Source organism: Arvicanthis niloticus, chromosome 27, assembly GCF_011762505.2.
Source record: "Arvicanthis niloticus isolate mArvNil1 chromosome 27, mArvNil1.pat.X, whole genome shotgun sequence".
NCBI lineage: Eukaryota > Metazoa > Chordata > Mammalia > Rodentia > Muridae > Arvicanthis > Arvicanthis niloticus.
Window position 1 is genome coordinate 13,074,930 of NC_133435.1, and position 26,859 is coordinate 13,101,788.

Genomic DNA, 26,859 nt, shown 5'->3' on the forward strand with positions numbered 1-26,859 from the left:
TAACTGGTATGTGTTTAGATTAAAAGAAAATCTTTCCTGCATCTTAGTTACAGGTTTATCTTCTACTGGAAAATTCCATTTCCTCTGGATCCAAGCTACATTAAGCAAATCTAAAAGGTATGTTTACTAAGCAGACACATGTTTTCTCAACAGCTGATATCCTTAGTTATACATACTCTCAGTTCAAGCACTAATCTCTCTAAATAAGTGAAACTATATTAGATTAGTAGGTTAGCATCACATGATATACCAACAAAGCAACAGCACATTCTAAATATCTAATCACGGGTGTGAAATGCAATTATTTAGAAGAAGATATAGATATATAAAAATAGGTAATATCCTTAAAATATTTTGCTGAGTTATAGTTCTTTCTGCTTGGAAGTTTAACCACATTGCCATGATACATGTATGAGATATCTATTCAGGAAAAGAAAATTAAAGAATATTCCTAACCTATCAGTTCACTAAATGTAGGAATACATATTTAAAACTGGCTTTCAAAAGTGGTACATATATATAGGGAGAGATACCTGCATGGCTGACAAACAAGAAACCACAGGCTCTATTGATTGGCTACTTTTGATTGCCTGTACTTGTAAATAAAATATATATGACCAGAAACACTCATTATGGATGGACACATTTTACTCTTCCCTTCCACCATCCAGGTTTTTTTTTTTTTTTTTTAATTGACAGCAGTCATTCACCGTTTCAAGGATTATTGCCTGACGTTAACACAAAAAAAACTACTATATGTTCTTACAGAGCATTGGAAGAGAAATAGTTTCTTCCTCCCCTCATCAGGACCCATGTTCTGGGCTTGTGCTTTTTGGAGGAGTCTTTGATCTGCAGCAAGTCTCAGAGGCTTGTTTCCCGGAGGAACATCGTGCCAATGTTGTAGGAAACCTTTTTTATTCTCGATGAAGACAGTGATGGCTTTGGCGGCTTTGGGCCGGTCCTTAACTCCAGGAAATAGCAGACCCCAGGTATTTCCTTTGGAAAGTTGTCTGGAAGTTCTTCCCGAGAACGAGGAATAAATGTGAAACTGTCTTCTCGTTTTAGTAATCTAAGAAAAAATGCAAATAATGTGAATAAAACCGCAGGAAAAAAAAAGGGACTACATGAACAGAAAATCTACATTCAAGTTAACACTCTATGTCTTTGAACACGTGATTGTCACATGACTTCACATATTAGGAAGTGCAATGATGTGGGATAGATTGCTTCATATTATAACAATTGTATAAAAGCATACTTATGGTTTTTGAAATATGCCGCCAAGTCTATTTTTTTCTAAATAGCAGTTTCTGAAAAATATAAGTCCAAATTTATTTTTTCCAAAATAAAAGCCTAAGAAAATTGCAAAACATGGGGCTTTATTTCAAATATGTAGGACTTATTTTTGTCTGTTTTGAAAACTTGCCTAAGCTCTGGAGTTTTCTTTTTTATATTTTACAGATTCTCAATATGCATTGAGTATGTGTCTTGTGTATCAGACACATAAACAAGTTCTATCAAAGTAATGACTCCAAGTATCCATGATATTTGGTAACAAATTTCTAGCAAGACACGGTTTCCAATCAAATATAGTCAAATATCTTGGTTCATGTTTTTCTGTCTCAGACACTTTTTTTCAGAATAGGAACACTAGAGGAGATTCATTTTTTAAATTCGTTGAATTTCATGCAGTGTTCTGTTTGCTATTCGTATATAAAAACCATCAGACACCGGCTCAATTTAGTTCAACAATTCTTCATGAATAACTGGATATTGTCCAACTAACACCCCCGCCATATTTCCTTGAACACAAGCTAAGCAATTTACAGTTTTGTCAATAGAAATAAAAATGGAAAAATAAATAATAAGAAAAAGAAAACCTTCCAGAAATAATTAGAAATACAGTATAGTGAAACAGAATAAATACTATATAAAAAAAACCCCACTCAATACCAAAAGAAATGAAAGAAACCCCAGAAGAGGAAAATGTGAAAAGGGAGAGAACCATAATGGAATTTTTAGTTGAGAGGTTACTTTAAGAAGTGAAGAATTTCATGCAGTGGATATGAAGGATAAAAGTCAGAAAGTTAGGGTGAAGGCCATATATAAGGATACATTTTGAAATCATAAACACAGTGTTTAGATTTTATTTGAAAGATTTATAGAAGTAAAGTCATCATTTTTTTTTTCATAAAGACTACACATCGTCATAAGCCAGGTTAGTGTTAACTGCAGCTTCATGATATCCAGCAGGAGATGGAAGGGAAAAGGAATCATTTTCAAATGTCCCTAGCAGGTAAAACTATTATCTAAAAATGACAGTTAGTAATACTAATTATTATTACATAGGGATAATTATTATATATTATACTAATTATTATTAGTATACATTATACTAATTATTGTGACATATCGGAGCAGCCCATATGTCATAATCCATAATTATAGCATTTTGCCTGTGAAAGGATAAAAGAGCACTTTGATTATAAATTAAAATATAATGTAATGGTTCTATACATTCAAGATGAGAGGCTCATTCATATTTTAAACTTCTATAAAGAGCCTGTTTTATCTGATTCATATACATAATAATCCTAAAGACGAACATACTGTTATCTGTTAAGTTTATGACGGATGGAGGCGAGTTCGGGAGTAGAGTGATCTGCTTACAGAAGCAGCGGAGCCGGGGGTCCTGCTAAGTATAAGTAAAGCTGAGTTGGACTGATGCTGACAAGGCCAACTTGTAAGTAAGTAAGATAACTCTCCTCAACAAAACAGTAAAGCTGAGGTGCAGTGGGGGCATTGGTGACAGTCAGACACTGCTTCCTTGCTTACATTGCATTTGCATAGATGTTTATTTACTTACGAGTAATGTCTAATCAATTACTTCAGAAATAACACATTAAAAAATTCTAAATTAGTTATCTAGTTTAGCAGTGAATCCCAAAATGATTTTATTAACCTCAAGTAGAACAGGCATTAGTTTTACGGTATATCAATCAGGGACATCAATCAGTCTACACTGGTGTTCTGCTTTTAGCAAAGATGCCTTTGAACATAAGAAAGTGGAAATACTGTGGGTAAATTAATAGAATTAAGAGGAGAAAAAAGGTAATAGAAATAGAGGCAATTTATATAAATATATGATACAATGTATCTGTCATCCAAATAAAACATGAATATGCAAGATTAAGAAAGATCAAATATGTGAATTTTAGAATAATAATAATAAACTACAACAGTAAAGTACACTACCACCAACTGCAACATGCAACCGAAACTCCATCCTTTCCAAATGTACTATAAGCCCCAAATCAACAACTAGGGGTTGTGACTGATTCTTTGCATTGCCTGTAGTTTGCCTCATCATGCTCTTTGCATTTTGCTGTAATTTATATTTTCTGATAATGGAGAACAAAAGTGGGTTATCTATGAAACTACTTATAAAATACTAAAAAAGAGAGGGCAACAGCTGTTTCAGATACAAGGACTTTTAAATGATTCGTTGAATTTTCTTTGGGAAGCAACTCTTGACAACACATTTCTCTCTTGACATTTTAAGTCAATATCATATACTATGTTAGAAATCACAGAGATAGCAGCTTTGGGGGGGGGTTATTCTCATCCAAGTAAACAATTTGGTATCAATAAGTGATCACAGTTTTAAATTTTAATAATGGAAGCCTTGGCACATAAAGTTAACCTGGTTCAGTCTCCCATGAGAGCCAGGAGTTAGAAGTCTTTGAATGACTCCCAACACTACATTCTGGATGACGACTTACTAGGGTATCTGTGGAAGAGGTCAGCAATAATGTTTTACTGAGAGGCATGGCTATGTTATGACTCATGGGACTAAATAAATGACCAAATGTGTGTACAGGAATTAGGAATTTAAACAGATCATGCGAAAACCTCTGATTCACCCTGAAATAATAGGCCTACAGGCCTGGAACAGCTCTCAAATACTTCCTAACAATCTATTTCTTCAGCACATCAGGATTGATAGGGAAACGTATATTCTACATAAATATAAACAAATCCCAGCTGCTTGATGAACAAAGAGAAACTTTCAGAAATACATTTAATAAGTATTTGGAAACTGAACATATTCTGATTTATGTGCATATCACTGTCCCTTCTATCAAGAGTTTTGCTTGTATATTTTAGGAAGATTACTAAAATTTGTTGCTGTTTTGGACCAGGATATGATACTGAGGCAGCTCCCGCAGTACTGAAGAAATGAAGCTGGTCTCTGCCTCTCTCAGATCTTGCTTTCATGCTTTCTCCCTTATTTGGTCCAAGTTTTGTGCTCTATTGTATATCCTCTTTTGGAACAGTGTTTGAGGCTTATACTGATGTACATGGTCTGAAAGGAATTAGGGCATTATTATTTTTTATTTAAAGAGATAGACTCACAATGAAGAATCTTAAGAATCCTATTATTGTGTAGTCTATCTTCCTCCAATTCTAAGTAGCACACCAAACTTACAGCTTGAATGTCCATAGAACAGAGGCAAGAACTTGGTCTTCATTCCACTAGCCACTTTCCCTCAACTGTATCTTTTTATTTACTTGCTAATTAAGGAAGACGTTATGACTACTTGCTGTGTACGCCATAATGCTTCAAGACCATGGACTGAAGAAAAGTAAGTAACTGCCATTCTCAAGTCTTCAAACTTAGAATCATCATTTTCAGATCAGTGAGGTCATCAGAAAGCCAGTCATAAGATGGTTGTAACTGCTTTCTATGAACCAATATCTGGTTACCTTTGATTATATCATGAGATAGAAGCCAACTTAGAGGGCATTAGAAGGAACTTTGATTTTTTTTTTTTTTTTTTATTGAGAATGTCTTTCTGTGTAACAGTTATCCCATTGGCTAGGTTAACCCCATGGACAAAACCTGAATCTAGTTATAAATTCTAAACGAGGCCAATGATTATATGGATATCCCCAATATGTAAACTTTTGAAATATTCACATAAAATTAGAAAAAAATTGTTTTAAGTTTATTTCAACAACTAGAAAAATCTGTGCAACATATAAGGCTGAAAGATAGTGATATTCCCAAAGGCCTTTCAAAGAAATAATAACTCTTCTACCATCTCACAAAAAAGTTTTAGTGAATGTGGATATTAAAAAATAAACCAGGAACCCTACCCATGTTAAACAACTTTTGTCATTGAGTTATATGACATATGCCTAAGTTTTATGAGATAGAATCTTATTGGGCAGCCCAGGGTAGGCTTGAATTTTCATGCTTGTACCTCTTCTTTCAAGTGATCACTTTACCAGCCAGCAGCACCTTGCTTGGCCAAAAGGCAGTGGATTTAAAGCCAAAGCAGGAGGCAGTAGAGGAATACAATTGGCATAGCTAAGGACTGGAAAGAAGATTTGGATAATGATCTTTCATAGTCGTTAAGTGAAGTATACCTGGTTTATTCTACTTTCTACTTGATCCATCTCATTAGACATTAAATTTTTTAGAGAAATTATTTTCTATCAATATTTAACTGATCAAAATCAGATGCTACTCTGTTTTATTAATCCAGTAGGTTTGAGCTGTCTCCTAGATTCTCTCGCCTTCATCTTTTGTTTCTATATTATGGAGATTAATAACCATGTGTCTCTAGGAATAGTTTTACTACAGTGGCCACTAGTAAAAGCTCATGAATATTTTTACATAGTAGGATACAGCTTGTTTGTTCTTTCATTATTTCTTGACCTTTAGTCTCTGTTTCATTTTTGTGGTGTTCTGCTTAGTCAGATGTTAGACTAGGTAAATTGATTCTCCAATTTGTTTTTCTTTCTTTACAACTAAACTATTTTCTGGAAGATTGCTTCCATCACTATGTACTGGAAAATTTCACATATTTTATTTTCTGGGGGATTATTCTAGATATCATCTGGAATAATTATTCCTAGAATAATTATTCTTAGATGATTATTTTGTTCTTAATTATGCTATATTTTTACTATCTTAATCTATGAGAATATTAATCAGATTAATCATTCTTTTATAAAATTTGTTGTATGTATATTGCCCATTTCTTTTCTTTCTTTTTTTCTTGCATGCATTTGTGTAGCCCTGGTTGACCTGGAACTCATTCTGCAGACCATGTTGGTCTTGAACTCAGAGGTCTGCCTGCTTCTGCCTCCCAAGCGCTGATGATATTAAGGTAGGCCCCATGCCCAGAAGTAGTTAGATAGCCAACACAAATGAACTCAATGGTATTTTTGTAGTCTATTTGTCTCATAGTGCCTTGTTTGGGCTGTCTTACTGGTCTTTGGCCTGTATATTATGGTATATTTTATAGATTTTATTTTTGTGTGTTGGTATGTGTGTCTTGTGTCTCCACAATATTTATGAGTTAGTTTTTGTAGTTGTTATTTCTTGATAGTTTGGTTTGGTCCCTTTCTTTCATGACAAAGCACTGAAAAAAAAAAAAAAAGAACAGTATCTTTGCAAGTTTCTTTCTACTCAAGTGTGATGTGTTAATGAACCAGCGACAGGCAGCTCAGATAGAAGTCAAATCCAAAACGGGACTTTGGTATGTTAATGAACACCAAAGTGGTATTGATATTACTACAGCAGTCCTAAACTGTGAGCTCCACTGGCAAAATATTACAGCCCAGTAAAATGACACAAAAGCTGAAACTTTTGAAGAAGTGGTTTCTATGTTCACACTGCTGTGCTCTCAAGCCTCTCCTGATACCTTTCAGCAAGATCATCAAGAGTGGCCTATGGGTGTGATCATAGTCTTGGTAACCACAAGATTCCAGCAGCACTGCTGAGCTCACACATATCTCCCTCTCAAAGACTTAGTGGGGCACCACCAGTGACACCCTCCCAGCCTACCACAGCTGAAGGACCTTATGACTAAGATAGGGTGAAAGAATTCCCAAAATATACTCATGAGGGAAGATACTCCAGTGGAATCCTGCAGCAGTGGTTTCTGCTGGACCAGATGCTCCCTGTTTGTGGAGACATCACTTTAACCTTTACATTAACATAATATCATAAGAAATGTTTGTGTGAGTAAATCCAAACATAATCATAAGACAAATTCCTCAGTGCCTCACAGGACTTTCAGCAACATTGGATAATTTTACCTCAACTTCATTGCTTTTTCAGTAAAAAATTATCTTCCAGGAAAGGATAAGGATAAACCCAGGTGTTCACTCTGCTGTTTTATGTTGTAAACTTTTGTTCTCATTATTTACCTGGGTTTCTTTCCCTTGAAGTCATCATGACATTCAGCACTGTTACTAAGAACTAAACAGATTCCTTGGAGGAGCCTGGCCCAGGTGACAAATTCCCAATACCACTGGCTTCTTCCTCACTCTCTTAACTTGTGACAAAAGCTATGCAGCTTAAAACAAAGGCTTTATAAGATTTTTTTTTTCCTACCACCTGCAGACCCCCTGCTGATGGGCTGGCTTATCTAGTTCAAGGTCTGTTCAGGATGTGAAACAAAACAGTTCTGGGTAAATCAACTATCCCATCTTTCTTTAAACGGAACAACCCTAAATTAGGAAAGTAAAGTCTTCGAAGAATTTAACATCCTCAGCCCTCAAGAAGAGACTGGATTTTTATGCTTTTCAGGCTGAGCTCTCCTTTCCAGAAGAATGCTTTCTCTGTGTGATTGCTGTACCAGTGTGGTTCCTCACTCCCAATAGGGGCCTATCTTCAATTGCTGATTGGATCTGTGGTGCTTGAGGTTTCTCTGCCCCATTGCCCTTAGAGATTTTCTCTGCCTTTATATTTTAACTGGAAAACCCGCCCCATTGCCCTTAGAGATTTTCTCTGCCTTTATATTTTAACTGGAAAACCCCCAAACTCAATCTAGGCTCATAGACTGTATCATTATATTTTAAGAGTGTTGTGGAAGAATGACAGTTTTTTTTCTCAGAGCAATCCTAGTTCACCTTTTATTCCCACCAGCATGATCCCAGCTTATGACCTCAGGTCTGGAACAATGCAGAACCTTCTCCTGATGAGGTCAGTCTAGGAGTCCCTCCCCACTTACAATGCAACATCAGTTGATATTTTTGTGTTTCTAAGTTAAAAAACGCTTTTGTGCATTTCTGATATTATACAATATTTTCTAATATAAAATAAATGTTCAGTCTCTGCAAATATGAAAAAATATAACTTTTGAGTATATATTTTAATTTTGATTTTAAACTTATATAGGTGTTGATAAGATAGTATAAAGGACTCTCCTACTTTTTGTACTTAGTTTCCCCTTATAATTGAAGTACTATCATCTAAATGAATAAATTAATTTGTATGTTATTAATCAAATAATAAAGTATTAAAATTCAACTGTCTTTCCAATGATTGCTGTTTTTTTAGTATTTTGTAAAAACAAACAAACAAACAAAATGAGCCAAATACATCATTGTGATGAAGAGAAAACAGAATCTCAGGACAAATGGCTACCTTTGGTGCCTATTAGCATAGCAGAGCGTATGCTTCAGGCTCACATGCAGCTCTTCTCTGCTTTTCTTATCATGTCCTCTATTCTATTTTTTTCCAGTTCATGGCCTTCCCTTCCCCAGCTTCTCATTCCTATATAACCCTGCCACTTCAGCCATGTGCTACCTTGGTTCTCTCCTTGTCTCTCCTCTTGGCTTCCTCTCTCTTGTCTTTCTTGGTTTGTTCTTATCCTCTCTCTTGACTGATTCTTTTTTGTCCCACTCTCTTTTTCTCTTTCTCTTGCTCTTGTAACATATTTTATATCTCACTGAATATATCAGTAAGTTGCTTTTACAGAGACAAAAATGAAATAAAACCTTATAGAAATCAATTGATTTTTAGCTCTGTTCTAGGCCATGGCAAACTTGGCCAAATTATCAAATTCATTTCTGCCATTCTAATTCCCATAAGAAGTCAATGTACACATCATTCAATATAGTTAAACATTTGCAAAATATGAGAATTGGATGAAGGAGTATGATGCTATTTTTCCCAATAGAAGAAGCATGAAATAATATGTGAATGTCTGTCATTCACATGGTTCCAAGTAATCAGAGCATAATTTATGAGCACCAGAGTAAATCCCAATGATAAGTTTTGAAACAGGTACTCATTTTAAAGTTGAGAAAACTTTTGCCCAAAGAAACTTGCTTGCTAAGTTTTACAAAAACATCAAGTTTTAGAGCCAAGGTGATCACTGAGGCATTTCGCTCTGAGCTCAGAAACTTTTCTGATCCATTGGACAATGCTATTAATGAGACAGAGTTGAGGAGGCAGCTTAGTTTTAATAGATAAAAAAAAGAAGTCTTTTACACAGGAAGGAAATGCAGGCACTCAGACACTCTATGAAGCCTAAATATTGATCAGTTGCTGTGATGGTTTCTATATGCTTGGCCAAGAAAGTGGCATTACTAGAAGATGTGGCCCTGTTGGAGTAGGTGTGTCACTGTGAGTGTGGACTTTAATACCCTCATTCTAGCTTCCTGGAAGCCAATATTCTGTTAGCTGGCTTCAGATGAAGATGGAGAACTCTCAGCTCCAGCTGTATCACGTTTGCCTGGATGCCACCATGTTCCCACCTTGATGATAAATGGACTGAACCTCTGAACCTGTAAGCCAGCCCCAATTAAATCTTGTCCTTTTATGAGTTGCCTTAGGTCATGATGTCTGTTCACAGCAGAAAATCCCTAACTAAGACAGTTATTAAATGAGAAAAACAAGAATGCTTTAAAAATTAGGGAAAATTTAATATTAAAGTAATTAAAGAGGTTCTATACTTTTAGATTGCATAGAGAAAACAATTGTGCTCAGGATAATCAGCTAATTATTTATGATAATGGAAGGTTTACAGAAGCCATCATCATACAAGCAACGATTTGTGATTTCCAGATGTCGAGACAATTATTTATAATATATACATTGTCTACAGATAATAATGAAGGGAACAAAGATGAGTGCAAATCTATTTATTATATTAAAAATGAAATCATCCAACAAGGACAAAGATAAAACTCAATAATTTTTGTTTTTCAACATATAAAATCAGCAATAAAGGCTACAGGGACAGAGGAGATGATCCTGAACACTCTGGAGGAGATGACTCACCAATGTCAAACAATGTGAGAATGCAGATCAGAGGCCTAGCTCTGACCTCAAATGCTTGTTCCCTTTCTTCTTCAATGATTTAAAGAGTAAAAATCTGATAGTCCTCAGAAGAAGGAACCCTTACCAGATGCAATTATCAGATCATATGACATATAAAATACTTTAACTTGCTAAATGGTTAGGGAAATAGTACCGCGAGAAGCACAAGTCTTAAAAACTAAAAAGTAGAAAATAAAGCTGTGTTCATTAAAGGAGACACACTCTTTTGTAATATAAATATCACATTTCATAAGTCATATGGGAACCTAATAATTAGAACTATATGGCTTATGCTGGATACATTCTAAAAATGTGAAATTTTGCTTAAAAGAAGGCAAATTTTTATCAAAACAATACTGCAGTAAAATACCACTTATGTATACTAAACCACACACAAATTGTTGCTTGAAAAATGTGTATTATTAGAAAGTGAACATACAAAAATTGAATTTTGAAATACACCAAACGTTTGCATGTTTATCAGAATTAAAGGGAGGGGTGGTTTCAAATTAAATATTTTATTCATTTTTATTTTAAAAATCATTGAAATAAACATGATATTAAGCCAGTGCAATAACCCTGGATACTACTAACGTTTAGTTTTTAGTACTTTAAAATTGTTATCAACTTAATCTCAGTCTCATAGGTTAAGATAATCATAAAATGTTACTGAAAGTAAATCACTTAAAGACATTAAAACTTCAGATAATCAAGAAATATTGCACATTTTATATGATGGAAACTAGAAATGCCATTTCTCATGAGATTAGTATTCAGTTTTACTTCACTGATTGCTGTTTTTGTTAAGAAGGAGCAATTTTCCTCCTTGTAGGAAAAGTTACTGCAAGGTTAATTCTGGCATCTCACCCAGAGGCTCTCAAAAGAAGCAAAGTATGAATCTATGTGCTTTTAGGTCACTTGTGCACTCTTAAAAGAGGAATTTTGAAGATAATAATTAAAGCATCATATATATTATATATTGTTATATGTCATATTTCCTATATTCTATATTGAATATTATATAATACATTATACACTATATTACATATGTAAAATATATATTTTATTAAATATATATATTTTAAACCACATAATAAAATTTATGTATCTGTAAAAAATATATATGTATGTATATATATTATATATATAATATATATATTATTGTGTATATATATATATTATTGGATTTTGAAACACACTGCAGACTACAGAATTGTCGACATTAAGGTAAAAAAAAACCAGGGTTAAGTACTAAGGCACAAACAATAGGTACTGATGTGCAAGCAGTGAACACTAAAGCACAAACACAGTGTCAGAAAGATGCTGAGTATTCTGTTTGTGACACTAGTATAAGGACACCGGTGTTTCTGTCACTGGATTGTTTATCTTCCACAGACAGTACAACTCCGACTATCATTCCCTCTTTTGCAACCTTCGTATTTATACTGCATGAGGTTGATTATATTGCTCCTCTGCCTATAACTTCCTAATGGTTTGGTTGCTTCTTAGAATGAAGTCCTTTAACAGGCTTACTGTTCATGCTGATCTGAGTTTATTATTTCCATTCTCATTTTAACCCTTCCTCTTGACCTCATTCTCCAATTCAGGTTTATGACACCCACACATCTATATTGCAGTTGATTATTTTTATTCTGATATATCTATCTACCATCTAGTCTATGATCTCTTGTGCTCCTCATAATTAGAAACACAGCGTCCATGATAATGGTTTGAATATCAGCAAATATTTATTATAAGGAAAAAAGTAAAAAACAGAGAACAAGAGATGCTTATTCTGATGATAACCAGAATATAAAAATATTTTATGTGGAATTACAAAAATATTACATAATTTAGGACAAGAAAAAATATTTTTTAAAAATTAATAAAACAGTACAGTTTGTCTGTCTACGAACACAGTTAATTTTGAGGGACATCAATTGGAAGATGACAAGAGAGCAAACTCCTCCAATGGCTAGAGTAGCTGACGTCATTCAGCTCTTTAGACGTTACTCATCATTAAGGACTGTGATAAATGGGATGTGAAAAGAATCATGAAAAGTCAGAATTAGTACCAAATCGCACACACAATCGTGTTTTTTCAGAGCCTCCATTACTGGGTACTCTAAACATAAAGTCAGCTGTGGCTAGGGTGTCAGCTGTGGCTAGGGTATCAGCTATGGCTAGGGTGCACAAACTATCTTTGGACAGTGTTTTTAATACATTGCTTTTGTAAATGAAGTTTCTGAGAAGATATAGATGTACATGAAAAAATTTTCAGTAAATTTCCCCTACTTTATGCTCTGGATGTTTTATTGATATATATATATATATATATATATATATATATATATATATATTGATTTATTGATTTATATATATAAATATATATTTATATATATTGATTTATTGATTTATATATATAAATATATATTGATTTATTGATTTATATATAAATATATATTTATATATATTGATTTGTTGATATATATATATATATATATATATATATATATATATATATATAAATCAATAAATCAATAAAACATCCAGAGCATAAAGTAGGGGAAATTTACTGAAAAAATTTTCATGTACATCTATATCTTCTCAGAAACATATATATATATATATATATATATATTAACTTATATATATATAACTTATATATATATAACATATATATATATATTAACTTATATATATATAAATTATATATATATAACATATATATATTAACTTATATATATATAACATATATATATATATATGTGTGTGTGTGTGTGTGTGTGTGAACATGTGTAAAATTTACTGATTTCTGCTAAATACATTTCTAACATCCAATTTACTCATGTCAAGTAATGCCAGATGCCCAAAATTATAATAGAAAAAATTTTAAATTTTTAAAATTTTGTCTTTAAAAATATGCCTTAAATCCCTAGTCTCTCTTGACTTCTGTTAAAGTCTCAATACCCATTATCATCCATTTCTTAGAGTCTAGAAGTATATATCATTCATTTCAAAAATTAAATTTTGTTTCTTAAGATATGGAACGAAAAGGATCCTAATGTTATCTTGTTTAGTATTGAAACTATTTTTATCATTACTTTTCAATTTTCTGATTTTTTTAAAATAGTCATATCAACCAAAAATTTCAGTGGTCACTCATTTCTACTTGAGTTTTCCATAGAAAACTCATAACATTCACTCAATGTTGGTAGAGTACTTAATATATCTTAACAATTTTTACCAGAATTCTGGATCTGTAATGATAAAATGAACCCAAAACAGTCTCTGCCTGCATAGAATTTAATGCTTACTATGGAAGGTGACATCTACTAAGCACAAAGTAAGGGTGGGTTCAGGAGAAAAAATTGTGTAGCACTGTCAAAATTAACCTTAAGATGAATAGAGTTCAGATTTTATAATGTGTATTCTGTTCCAGGTTCTTACTTGTATTTCTACTTCAATGATGCGAATGAATGGGCTATATTTTTCTATTCCTTCCATTGCTGCCAACAATGAGAAATATTTTCAAAACATCAGACTTTACGGTTCAATGCACACTGAAGACATTTAATATTTGTTCTACTATGTTTTAAGCAGTTATACCACAAAGGGACAAAGACTGTGGAAAACGACATACCTAAATAACTTTCAGTCACCTCTGATTTTCTCACCCACTTTCTTGGAGTGTGAATAACAGTTTATGTTACTACTATTCTCTCTCAGACTGAAAACTACTCATGATCTTTTTTGAAAGTGACAGAATCAAGAAATGGGACAGAGACTCACAAATGACAAAGTGTAATTCCATGTGAATGAAGGTGACAAGAGGGACCGGTCAGAGAATACTTACTGATAAGTAGTTGGGCTGACATTGATGCGCCGAGGATGACTTCCAGATTCAAATTTGCTTGCTAGAGTGACATTATTTCCAAAAAGACAATATCGTGGCATTCGCACTCCGACCACACCAGCCAGCACAGAGCCTGAGTGGATGCCTATCCGCATCTGGAAAAAAAAAAAAAAAGAAACGAAGAATAAAGAATTGTTCCTATTTGACTTGTAATTATCTTTTTTTAAGTTTTGTTTTTAAAATTTGTATGCACATGTTAGTTTTGTCTGCCTATATGTGAACCACATGTGTGCCTAGCTCTCAGAGGCCAGATCTTTTTGAAGCTTAAGTTAAAGGCAGTTGTGAGGCAGGGTGCGGGAAATCAAACCAGTGGTCTTAAGTGTTGAATCATCTCTTCTGTCCTACCATAAAAATAACCACAAAAACCAAAACTGAGTTTAGGCCATCGTTCTGAGTCTAATATCTGCCTTGTTACAGTGTTCAAAGAATATGGACATTTTAGAATAAATAATAGATTAATTATAAGAATGAAATATATAGTCTTTAAAAAATTTTTACATTTAATATTGTGTATCTGTGTGTGCATCTGTGTCAGTGTGTCTTTGTATGTGTGTGTAGAGGTGTACATTTACATGAATGTAGGGACCCAGAAAGAACAGAGAATATGTTGAGTCCCTGGAGCTGGAGTTAGAGGTAGTTTGAGCTTCCTGATATGAGTGCAGGAACTGAACTCTGGTCTCATGCTTCCACAGTTGTATTCTCTTTTAACTCCTAGACCCTCTCTCTAGGCCAGGGTTTATAGGTAACTTGTGTAAATATATCTGTTTAAGGGTGAATCCTGTTGCATTTGTACTTAATATATGATAAGTAAAAATATATTATTCTTTTCATTCTGCATCAAATTATTTTCTTATAAAGGCCTATTGTTCTCTCTCATGGCATTAATTATACTTGTAAATTAAATGTTTATGTCTATTTGTTTTAAATGTTGGGTTTTACTGCAATATCAGGGTTTACACGTATTTTCTCTACTGCTGAATATACAATGTATGCTGGGCAACATACAGAATCATTCCCAAAGCAAAAGAGAATATCATGAGTCATGAATGTGGAATGAATCACCTAAGTCTTTAACATATTTATATATGACAATACCAATAATTCAACCGTTGAGTGGGAAAAGGATTTGATTCCAGTGATGAGTAAATTAGCCACAGAACCTGAGAAAGATTGCTGTGTTTCGAGATTCTAAGAAACTTCAAAATAGAAGGTTTGCTACACAGTGAAATATGAAAAGAGTAATGAAGTTTTATCGATATAGTACAGAACCAAACTGAAGTTAGGAGACAAAACAGAAGGTAGAAGACAGGCAGAAGAGAGAATACCTTTATGGAACAGAAGATTTCTGCATGGATCAACTCATAATGAGACAGACTGAAATAAATCTGTTCCAGTTGTAGTTTCCTTAACTCCGTATACATAAAAATAAACAAACAAAACAAAACACCACCACAAACAACAACAAAACACGACCACCACCAATTACAACTCCAGACAAACAAACAAACAACAAAATAAAACAAACACAGGTATTAACACTATTTGAAAAATCCAATATGGTAGGATATATCAAGATACTTTAGAGAAAAAGTTAAAGAGTTAAAGAGTATTTGTCCTGTCAGATTTGAAGTTTCACATACATATATCAAATTGGTGGGTGTCATTTAATAAAGAAGTAAATAAATGAAATAAGCTACTCAGGAAAGGTCCTATGCATGTATATGTAGCAAGAAGAATAGTGAAGAAAATACTGTCTTTCTGGTAGAATCCTTTGGATTAATTTTGTCTCTAGGTAGGAGGAAACCAACTCCTGAAAATTATCCTCTAACTTGCAGACATTCTCTATGGGAATTCTCTCCAAATAAATGAATAAATAAATACAAAATAAATATTGTCTTTAATTGTCTGTCTACATCCCTTCCCAAGTGAGTGGTATATAATATGGATATATATAATATAATTCTGTATGTTGCTCTTCTTCACTTGAGAGCATGTCATTGTTTTGTGCATCCTCTCCAGTTTTGGCACAATTAGGAGCATCCTCAAAGTCCAACTCAGGATATAGAGAGATAATATCAACAATACTTTGCAGCTTTATAAAGAATTTCCACATAGTTACCATTTAGGGGGATTTTTATTTCTTTCTGTTGGTCCAGATTGCCACCAAGTGCCATTTGCTTTTTTTTTTTTTTAACTTACATACCTTTCTTGAGGGTATCTTTGGCATTTTTTTATGCCTCAAGACCCTGATAATGTATTGGTTCAGATTTTATATTTTAAAACGTGTCAATAGTTTGGCTTTTCAACAGAAGGTTATTTTCTATGGCTGTAGAGTTCTGTTGATTAAGGCCTGGAGATGCAGCTCAGTGGTAGAGTGACAACATAGCAAGCACAAGGCCAGAGTTTCATTTCTAACATTGAACAAAGGTGGAACAGAGGAAGAAGAGAAGGAAATAAAGAAGGGAAGGAGGAAGGGAGGAGTAAGAAGAAAGGAAGAAATTTAGGTTAAAAGACCTTTTCTCTTCTGCACTTTAAGGGTGCTTGTACCTAGTTCCTCTTCGTGCATTGTTTTCTTTTTCTTTTGCCTCCTACATTTAATATTGCTTTAAGTACAGGGCAGAGGTCCATTCATATAGAGGTCAGAAGACAACCTGCTGGAATCAGTCCTCTCATTCTACTGTGTGAATCCCAGGGACTGAACAGAGGTCATCAGGCTTAGCAGCAAGCACCTTTACCAGCTGAGCCCACTTGCTGGCCCTTACATTGTTTCCGAAAGAAAGCAAACCAGCTATTGTATGTAAGTTAACTATTTTGAACATAACATACATGTTACATAATATACGTTTTCTTCTGACTGCTTTTAGGTATTTTCCTTAGACCACTCTATGTAATTTAGTTATGATTTCCTGTGGCATGACTTTTAAATTTTTTTAAACTTTGGTTTCCCTGTGCACTTCTATATACCAGTATATAATTTCAATAAAATAACATTTTCCGCACATTTTTTTTTCCTTTTTTAGAGACTCTATCATATATGTTTAGATGCTTGAAGTTTTTACAAAGATCTCTAGTGACCTCATTTAAGAGGACATTCTCTTTGTTTACTTTGGATTTCTACTGCTATGTCTTCACATTGGATTATTTTTCCTTTTGAAAAATTTGAACATTCCTAGTGTGATCTGCTCTTAAGGCCAGATATGTATTTTTTTTTTCTAAGTTAAGTGTGGCAGATTTTCTCTTTTTTTTCAGATGCCAACTTAACTTTTAAGCATTTCTAATGTACTTTAAATGCCTTTGCATGCTCCAGCAGCCAGCATTGACTTCAGTTCTACATCTGTCACTGTTGACGGATTGGTTTATCTCTTGGTGAGTCATCCTTCAGCTTCCTCTATGCCTGGATGTACTTTATTAGGTGCCAGATATCATGAAGTGACCTTGTTGTCTGCTGAATTCTCACAAATATTCTTGAGCTTTGTTCTGGAATGCAATTAAATGGCTTAGACTATGTTCCTTTCTAGTCTTGCTTTTTAAATTTTGTAGGAATGACTTGGATATTGTTTTATGAAGCCCTATTTGTCCCCCATGACCAAGGGGTCTTCTAAGGCTTCTAAGGGGTCTCCCCTATACACGGAATTTATGAACTTTAAAAGTTCACATGGTATGGACAGTGGATGAAATCCTGAGTAAATAGGCTTTGTTAATATCAACATAGCTATGTCAAGGACCACCATGCTTCAGACCCATTGGAATGGCAAAGATTTCTCAAGGTCAGGGTCAGAGAAATGTCAAAACTTCCCCTTATCCCTGTGAGAATGTTGGTAGAGTATAAAGAAAGCAGTGTGTGTGTGTGTGTGTGTGTGTGTGTGTGTGTGTGTGTGTGTGTATACTTAGAGGGGAAAATATGCATGGCAAATGTCCCTACAGACAAAGTAAATGTAGACTATCTTTTCTAAACACAGCAACAAATCTAGTGTCCTTCTCTTCCTTCCACTCTCTCCTCCTTTTTCTTTCTTACTTTCTAAATGGCTTTTTAAAAATTGTTACATTGTATAAGGCATAATTCTTAAAGTGACACAAAGTCCTTAGAGACTGAGATAAATTTGAGCCAATGATTACATTGTGATTGTTTTAAGTAGAGAAGGGAAGGAATAAATCTAGTATTCACAGATTCACAGCTTCATCATTATATAACAGCAGTTGGACAAAACACATCACCTGCCACAACTTCAGCAGAGACTATGTGGTTATACCCTAGCTTCTTTTCTTTCTTCTTCTTTTTTTTTTAAATTGAAACATTGCTTTATTGGGGTTACAACTGATCAGTCTTTATTTAATACAAGAAATATATAGAAGAGCATTCTTCTAGAAATAAAGGTATGATCCAGTTTTGTAACTCATGGATATAATCATAGTATCTGGAAAGCTGACACAGGGTGATTGTAGAATTTGCAGCATGCTATACTTGGTAGCCCATAGTTATAATGAAAAGGGCACAGACAAAAAAAAAGAGGCTTTCAGGTAAATAGCCTGGTCTAAGGCCCATAAAGTCAGATCTGTGCTCAGCCCCAGGTACCACAAGCTGTTTTTGTCTGTTGTTAATTGGGTCCAGAGGACAGGGAAAATCTGTTTCCCCTTACTTTCTGTTAACTTACCGTTTTCTCCTTCGTTCCTTCTTTCTTTCTTCTTTTTTTATTATCTTTAATCTTTTTTACAGTCTAGTCATTATCCCCTTCCCATTCTGCTCTCTGACAGTTCCTCATTCCATTCTTCCTCTCCCCCTTTTCCAAGATGTCTCCCTCCACACTACCTCCCCCCATACACTCTGCCAGGTCTTTCCATTCCGTGGTGCCTCAAGTCTCTCAACAGTTAGGTGCATCTTCTCTCATTGAGTTCAGACAAGGCAGTTCTCTGCTGTATATGTGTTGGGGACCTCAGACCAGCTAGTGTATGCTGCCTGATGGTTGGCTCAGTGTCTGAGAGATCTCGGGGGTTCAGGTTTGTTAAGGCAACTGTCTTCTAGTCTTTCCCTAATTCAACCACAGGGGTCCTGACTTCAGGCCAATGGTTGGGTGTAAGTATCTACTTCTGTCTCAGTCAGATGCTTGTTGGGCTTCTCAGAGGACAGCCATGCTAAGCTCCTGTCTGTAAGTACATCATAGCATCAGTAATAGTGTCAGGCCATGGAGCCTCCCCTTGAGATAGAACCCAAGTTGGGCTGGTCGTTGGACCTCCTTTCCCTCAGTTTCTTCTCTATTTTTGTCCCTGAAGTTCTTTTAAACAGGAACAATTCTGGGTCAGGGTTTTTGACTGAAATGGCAAGCACATCCCTCTACTTGATGTCCTATCTTTCTACTGGAGATAGACTCCTCTCCCCACTGCTGGGCATTTCATCTAAGGTCCTCTCTGCTGCCTGATGACAGTAGAACATGTCTTCAAGCTCAGGACATGGGAGGCAGAGGCAAATGGGTCTCTGAGTTCAAGGCTAGCCTGGATGATAGAGTAGTTCTAGTTTAGTCAGGGCTACACACAGACACACACATAGATAGATAGATAGATAGATAGATAGATAGATAGATAGATAGATAGGGAGATGAGAAGTTTTCAGGAAAATAATTATAACCAAAAAATGAGAATAAATAAACAAGATCCATTCTTGGAGGTAGGGAAGAGGAGAGAATTGCCATTTAACAATAAATGCTTAGAAGACTAAAGCATTAAATATGTCTATTAGTAGATATACCCCAAACAATACACACAACCATACACCATATTCAGGATACATATTTCACAGACCTGCCTTAGCCCTATAACGGAAAAGGATTCATAGAATTATTCTGTCTGGGAAGTATTTGGAAGTTCTAAGACATCACTGGGAACTTAGAACCTGACTCATCATACTCTAATTCCGTTTGCTTGTCTTTTGGGGACTTGCAGTTGAGATTTTCCAGGAATTGTGTGCTATATATGAAAGGCACATTTACCAGGAAAAAAAAAAGTGAAAGGATTAATTTAAAAAATTAACGTGAAATTGGATCCATTTTGGCAGATTTTATCTTTCTAAGAGTGAGCTAAGTATGTGATAACATTCACATTCTGTCAGCCAACACTCCTAGGTAAGGGAGGTCCCTTTGTATGAAACCAGTAGCTATCAACTGAGGCCATTACTATGGACATGGACATTTGGCAATATCTGGAAATACTTACATTTATTATACCTGGGATAGGGAGATGCTACTATAGCATTACCTAACAGTACTAGACACTTGAAAACAAAGGCCTCCTGTTCCTTTGAGAGTCATCTAGAACACGAGTGTTAAGTCAGTCTAAACACTCCTGCAAGAGCAGAAACAAACCTAGAGATAGTTTATTTTTAATTACTTTATTTACATCAAACCCTGCCCCCTCCTGGTCCCCACCTCACAGAGACCCTTCTCTTATCCCCTCTTCTCTTCTCCTCTGAGAGCGTTGTCCCCCTGGGGGTCCCCCCACCCTGGCTCATCAAGTCTCTGCCAGTGTAAGCATATTCTCTTTCACTGAGGACAGAGAGAGCAGTCCTGTTGGGGAACAGATACCAAACCAAAGATTTAATGAAACATGTTAGACATAAATTTTAAGAAAATGTTCATTAAAAATAATGTCTTCCCTCAAGGTTTATTTAAAAATCCACTAATCTAGGATTTACAACTGAGGTCATGAGAGCAACTACTCAGAAATCTATGATAATTTAATCTATGACATTTAATTATTCGCATAATACTATTATTTATAAACAACTACATTTTGGGAAAACAATCCTCACATATTCTAAATGAAAGGCTTGTATAGTTGAACTAGGCACCTCTTAAATATAGTAAGGAAGGAATGATGGGTTGAGAGGACACTATAAGTTCATTAATCTAGTATTCTTGTTTTAAAAAAGTCCAGAAAAGGACAAATTAGAGTTGGGAACAACTCTGGAACCAAGGTCATCTGGCTTGGGTTCAGTACACTATAAAGAGCATGCAAGTTGAAATGATAGCACTGGCTGAGACTTCCCAAGAAATCTCAGCAAGTCTAAAACACTCATCGGATTAAGTTAATCAACACAACAACAACAAAATTCAAAGTTTTCATTTGTCTTGTATATTAACATTTTCCCAATGAAAAATGAGAAAAATAATCAGTCATTTTCAAATCCCACCTCATAAGCCTCCTAATGAATCTTTCTCATGGTTCATGCTTCTCTTGACTACTGGCTTTCAACATCCCCACAGATGATGCTCAGTATAATCCAGCCTTAATCATAAACTCCATGCTGAGTGCTCAGGCCAGGAAAGGAAGAAAAAGAAGATTTTGTTGTTCTGGAATTTTAGCTGACAGGAAAGATATCAGAATAAATAAAATACAGGTGAGGTGGCACATCCCTGAAACCTTGGCATGCAGAAGCAGAAGATCCCAAGCTGCAGGCTAGCCTGGGATGTATACTGAAATCTTATCTCAAAAAAAGTGATAAAATTGCTAATAGAAAATAGGAAAAAATGCTAAACGATAAAGCATTAAAAGGAAAAAGATGCAGAAACAAGAGTTTTTGTTAACCTGGTCTGGGGAAGAAGAAAGCCCCATGGAGAAAAGTTTCTTAGAGCTCATCCAGAAAAAAGAAGCAACTTTGGTGGGTAAAGAAGAGGGTTCAGCCATATTCAGCAGGGAGAGAAGAAAATATTGAGATAGAGTAAGAAAGAAAAGTACAAAGAGAGAGAGGTTGGGTACACTGGATAGTGCTGTATGTAGGCCTTAGCTTCAATCCCTGTACAACTAACGAATAATAATAAAAAAAAAAACAAGATGGTATTTTACACTTTTGAAAATCAGTATTTTAATAGAAAGGGTATTTAAGCTATTGTTCATGGTAATGGATGAGAGAGGACTTTCTTAACTGAAATTTTACACATTAGTTTTAGTATAAAATATTTTTTTCACCAATAAAGTAAGGTGAATAAAGTTCTTTTTCAGATTTGCATCTTATTCCCTAATTAATAATATTTCCCCGACAAGAAATAGTCAGGTAATGTTTTTAAGCCCAGCTTTAAAATCTTTAGGTCTGTCAGCATAGTATACATTCACAGGTCATCTGAAGTCATCTCCATGACTTCTGTGTGTTTTCTCCATGTACAAGGAAGAAAAACGAAACAATCTCCACGTATATATGGCGGTTTTTCTGGTATGTGGGGATGTAGCCTTCAGTCTTGCCAGTGGCATATGACACACTCTCGATTATTATGCTCTGACAGTAGCTTCTAGGGAAAAGTATCTTTCTGCATTCACTCTGAGCATTCCACAGTTCAACTCCCTGACAGTTTCACTTTACAGAAAGTATTTGACTGAAGAATTAAATTACTCTCATCCCTGTTGTTACCACAACATATTGTTGGCGATGTACTGCTTAGTAGTTTTGTGTGGAGGGTATTATCTGCCATTAGAGTTGGCCAAGAAAAAGACAAAACTGAAAGTAGGTTCAGGCCAATTTTGATATGACGCCAGGCTAGAACTGCTAGAGTCTGACCTCACCTTAGATATTTAAGCATATCACAATTTTGGGGAAAAAAAAAAAACATTCTCCTTACATTCAAGTTCCCAGTGCCTGTAATTGCAGGCAGGTTGAACCATGCATGTTAGCAGCTTATCATTTAAAATGCATCTCATCTCCAAATTGTCTTGCTTGTTCCTTAAATATTTGCATCTATTGGATTGCTAGTTCCTCAGCCTAGAACTGACCTTAATACTTGCATGTAATTAAAATGGTATAAAAGCAAAAAGGAAGAGGAGGAATGGGATAGGGAGTGTCTGGGGGGTGGGAGAGAATGGGGAAAGGGGATGACATCTGAAATATAAATAAATAAAATATCCAATAAAAAAGGTTTTAGACAATGTTTTAGTCTATAATTTAATCTTGCCATTTCATTATTTGGAATATATTCCTGTATATGTGAACTGTGTGCTTTGTGCGCATCTGTGTAACATTAAACCAAGCAAGGCACAGAATCTATTGGAGCATCAAAGTACAGTGTCGCCTACAATGCTCATCAGTGCTTTCCTTTGTACATTTTACTTCCAACATATCAAGTCTTACACATTTTTTATGATGAGAACAAAATTCCCATGACCAGAATATCATCCATACTCTCACATGAGTCTGTTTTAATTTGTTGTATACCGAGCTAAATATCAAGGTTTGCATATGTATGTACACACAACCCAACACATGTCTCTGTAAGAAAAGAGGTTAAACTTTAATTGTTTAATTATAAAAAAATATTTGTTATTGCTAAAATTGCACAATTTGGGTGATAAAGTGCTTGCCCTGGCATGTGGGACTCCCTGGAGTCAATTTTTAGTACTGAAAAATTATATGTAGTTTTGAGCGTATCTGCATATGTATAGATTATGTTAATGTATAAGTTTGCTTCTCTTAAAATACAATTGGATTAATATTCAGTATAATTTTGAATAAAACCATTATAAATTTTAAAAAAAGAAACAATAGCTAACCTGAAGAACTGTAAAGTAGAAAGAGGATTAAGCATAATGATAAAATAATAATTTATAGACCGAGAAGTCTAATTAAAGCAAACAGCCAACTCTTAACCCTAAAATACTGTTGAGATATTATGTACTTCCTGTCAGTCTGTGGGTAAGAAGGTCTGTCTTGTGCATCAAATTCTAGAGATCAAGGAACTGAAACACAAAAGGTAAATTCTTGCTAAAGGACACAAAGCTGAGAGGAATTAGAGACATAAAAAGAAAGAAAATAGAAACATAATTCCTCTGGTTTATATTGAATGTACATTTCTATGAAAACACCCCAGAAATTCTATTCCCTTGATCCATTTTTTTTATTATTAAAGTAAAAAATGCCTAAGGATAATTTTGTAATGTGCTTCCAGAGAGCTGCTTAAATAAATGCATAAGAAAATTAAAGTAACAAGGCAGGGGGAAGTGTTTTCTGAATAGTTGATTTGTTTTAAGATTTTTATTTTTGCACAATGCCAGAAAGGTATGACAGTATACAAACTGAAATATCAAACTGAATTTAGTCCAAGCCTGCAAGCCTTGGACAAATAAGAAGGGATCTAATGAAAGAAAAAATTGTAGAACACAGAAAGAATAAAAATTAAGAAAATTTGAATAAATTATATTTTTCAGAAAGGATATATTAATATTGGCTCATTAATTATAACAATTTTACCACACTGCTATTTCAGATGAAACTGGGTGTCAGATACTTGTAGATTCTTTATACTAACTTTATCTTTTATAAAAATAAAAAAATCACTAAATTTTCTAAAGATCACTGTTAAGATAAAAAAAATGTGAATCTTGTGTCTTCCTTTAATGTAGAGAACAAATTTACAGCATCAACTTTTTGTTTTTGAGGCAGAGTCCAGTGTAGCCTGAACTTGCTATGTAGCCAAGAATGGCTTCTCCCTTGTGATCTTCCTGTATCCACCTCCCAAATATTGGGATTACAAGAGTGTATCATGTGCCTATGCCCACTTACAAAGTGTTATCATGAAAAATGTGTTCCAGCATCAGGTTGAAACAATAACAGTGAACTTGGAGGACTGTGGTGTGGAAAATATTGCAGGTCAGAATTAAAATTTTTAATTTAAAAAGAGAAGTCAATCAGTCAACCAAACAAGCACCTAACTAAAGCAACAGCTACCCAGTGCCTTTGGCACACACACTTTAATTCTCAGTTCCATTAATGATTTTGACCACGTTTCCTCCACTTGGGCATTAAATGGTGCTTGTGATCATTTTACCAAGCAGGGTGATTCTTTTGTATGAGCAGTAAATCCCTCAGCAGGAGACATGTCTGAGAGATTTGACTCAATGCTTGTGAGAATGTATTTTGAAAAAAAAAAAAAAATGTAGCCGTAAAAAAATTCACTGGTTTGGGTGGAAAATTCAAACCATTAAGAAAACTAAAAATAAAGCACTAAGCAATCCATAAGTCTCAAGGGCCCAACAGTGTGCTTCAAGATGTCCTCAGACACAGAGTATAGGTACTTGTGTTGCACCCACAGCATCTGCCAGCTTTTAAAAAGAATCCCATCAACATTACATTTAAGTTCTAAATCATTTTGTGTGTGTACGTGTAGCAATGGATTTTACATTTTTTAAGACTCCCCTCAACATTACTTTTAAGTTTTACACTGTTTTTGTGTACCTACATCTAGCAATGGGTTTTACATTTTTTAAAGAAAAAAGAATCCCAGCAACATTACTTTTAAGTTCTAAGTCATTTTGTGTGCCTACATTTACCAATGGATTTCACATTTTTCGAACATTCTTAATATGTTTATTGGATGAATAAATGAATTTATGATCAGAAGAGTGAATGAAATGAGTCCTCTCCTAGCCAAAAATATCTTTCCCTTTTCATCTAAATATAAATGGTATTATATTTTTGCCACTCTAGACATCCCATATTCATTCACCTTTGAATCACTCATCAATGTTTGTAAATTAAAACTGACAAGCACTTTAAACAAGATATCTTGAATATATGCATTATATCCAACCCAAATTTGACTTGCTGAATTCTTGCAATTGGCAAAATAACAAACAAACAAAAACCTTCACCCTAGATCTCTTATAACTTTATATTTAAATTCTCTCAAATATGGCTAGAACATAGCATTTAACAGCTCCCAAAAGAAAAAGAACAGCTTGGCAAGAGCCTTATATAATTATTCAGAATTCAAAATTGTACTTATTGTTAGGTCAGTACAGCTCTCATGAAACCTTTAGTATAAAATAAGATACTATCAGTAGATTTTTGATAGTGTTGATAGTGTCTGAACAGGTCCTGTGGATACAAACAAACTGCATGAAGAAGCTGTCTAAAAACCTATGGTTTCTACTGTTTTAATGCCAACATGCTTTGTCCTTACTGAGAATATTCATTCTGGTTTTGGATTTGCCTTTCCTGCATGTAATGCTTCTGCCAAAGCCATCATACATACACTTACAGAATGCCCTATCCACAGTTAATTATTTCACACAGTATTGGTTCTAATGTAGGAACTAACTTCACAGTTAAAGAACTGAGGCAGTGGACCCATAGATATCCTGAAGCAGCTTGCCTGAGAGAAGGACAGAATGCTTTTTGAAGACACAATCAGAGTGGCAAATAGGTGGCTGCACCTTAGTTGAGTGCTGCAGAATTCTCAAGAAGGTCGTATATGATTTGAATCAGCATCCAGTAGGTATAGTTTATCCTATAGACAGGATCCCTGGATCCAGGAACTAAGAGGTAGGAAAGGAAACAGTTCCACTCACTATCACTCCTAGTGACCCACTAGCAAAAGTCAATGGAAAAGTAGAACAACCTAATCCAAGCAGGGGAACAAAGGACACAGAGAAAGTATGAATCACTCCTCCAGGGAATGAGCTAAGATCTGCTGAGGTGCTTGCTGAGGATGGAAGAAATACAGAATGCATAGTAGAGGAAGATAGTTATAAATATCAGCTAAGACCATGTGACCATTGCAGAAGGAAGGATTATAAGTGACTTGAGGGTATCTGTTGTGTTAAGAATGTGCTTGGACAGGTATTTATGTTCTTTCCTCAATTTCTTTATCATGTGATGTAACATCAATTAAAACAATATCAGTGCTTATCATACTTAAGTTCAAGATACTAAAAGAATGCCTAAAATAATGTTAAATAATACTAAAATAATGTACTCTGGTTGTACCAGAGGTAGTCATATCATGTTAGACATAATTATGACCTGGTTAAATATACAGTATATTTGCAGTTGTATCTTGCATAG

General features: G+C 34.6%; 1 protein-coding gene across 1 annotated transcript in view; it reads right to left on the reverse strand.

Annotated features, from left to right (window-relative positions):
- Positions 1–690: 690 nt before the first annotated feature.
- Positions 691–26,859, reverse strand: part of Gucy1a2 (guanylate cyclase 1 soluble subunit alpha 2) — a 277,967-nt gene continuing 251,798 nt past the window's right edge. Inside the window, exons 7-8 of the mRNA XM_076926158.1 lie at positions 13,983–14,137; positions 691–1,069 (exon numbers count right to left, since the gene is read on the reverse strand). Coding sequence (XP_076782273.1) covers positions 862–1,069; positions 13,983–14,137 — 363 coding nt within the window. The 3' untranslated portion in view covers positions 691–861. The remainder of the gene's footprint in view (positions 1,070–13,982; positions 14,138–26,859) is intronic.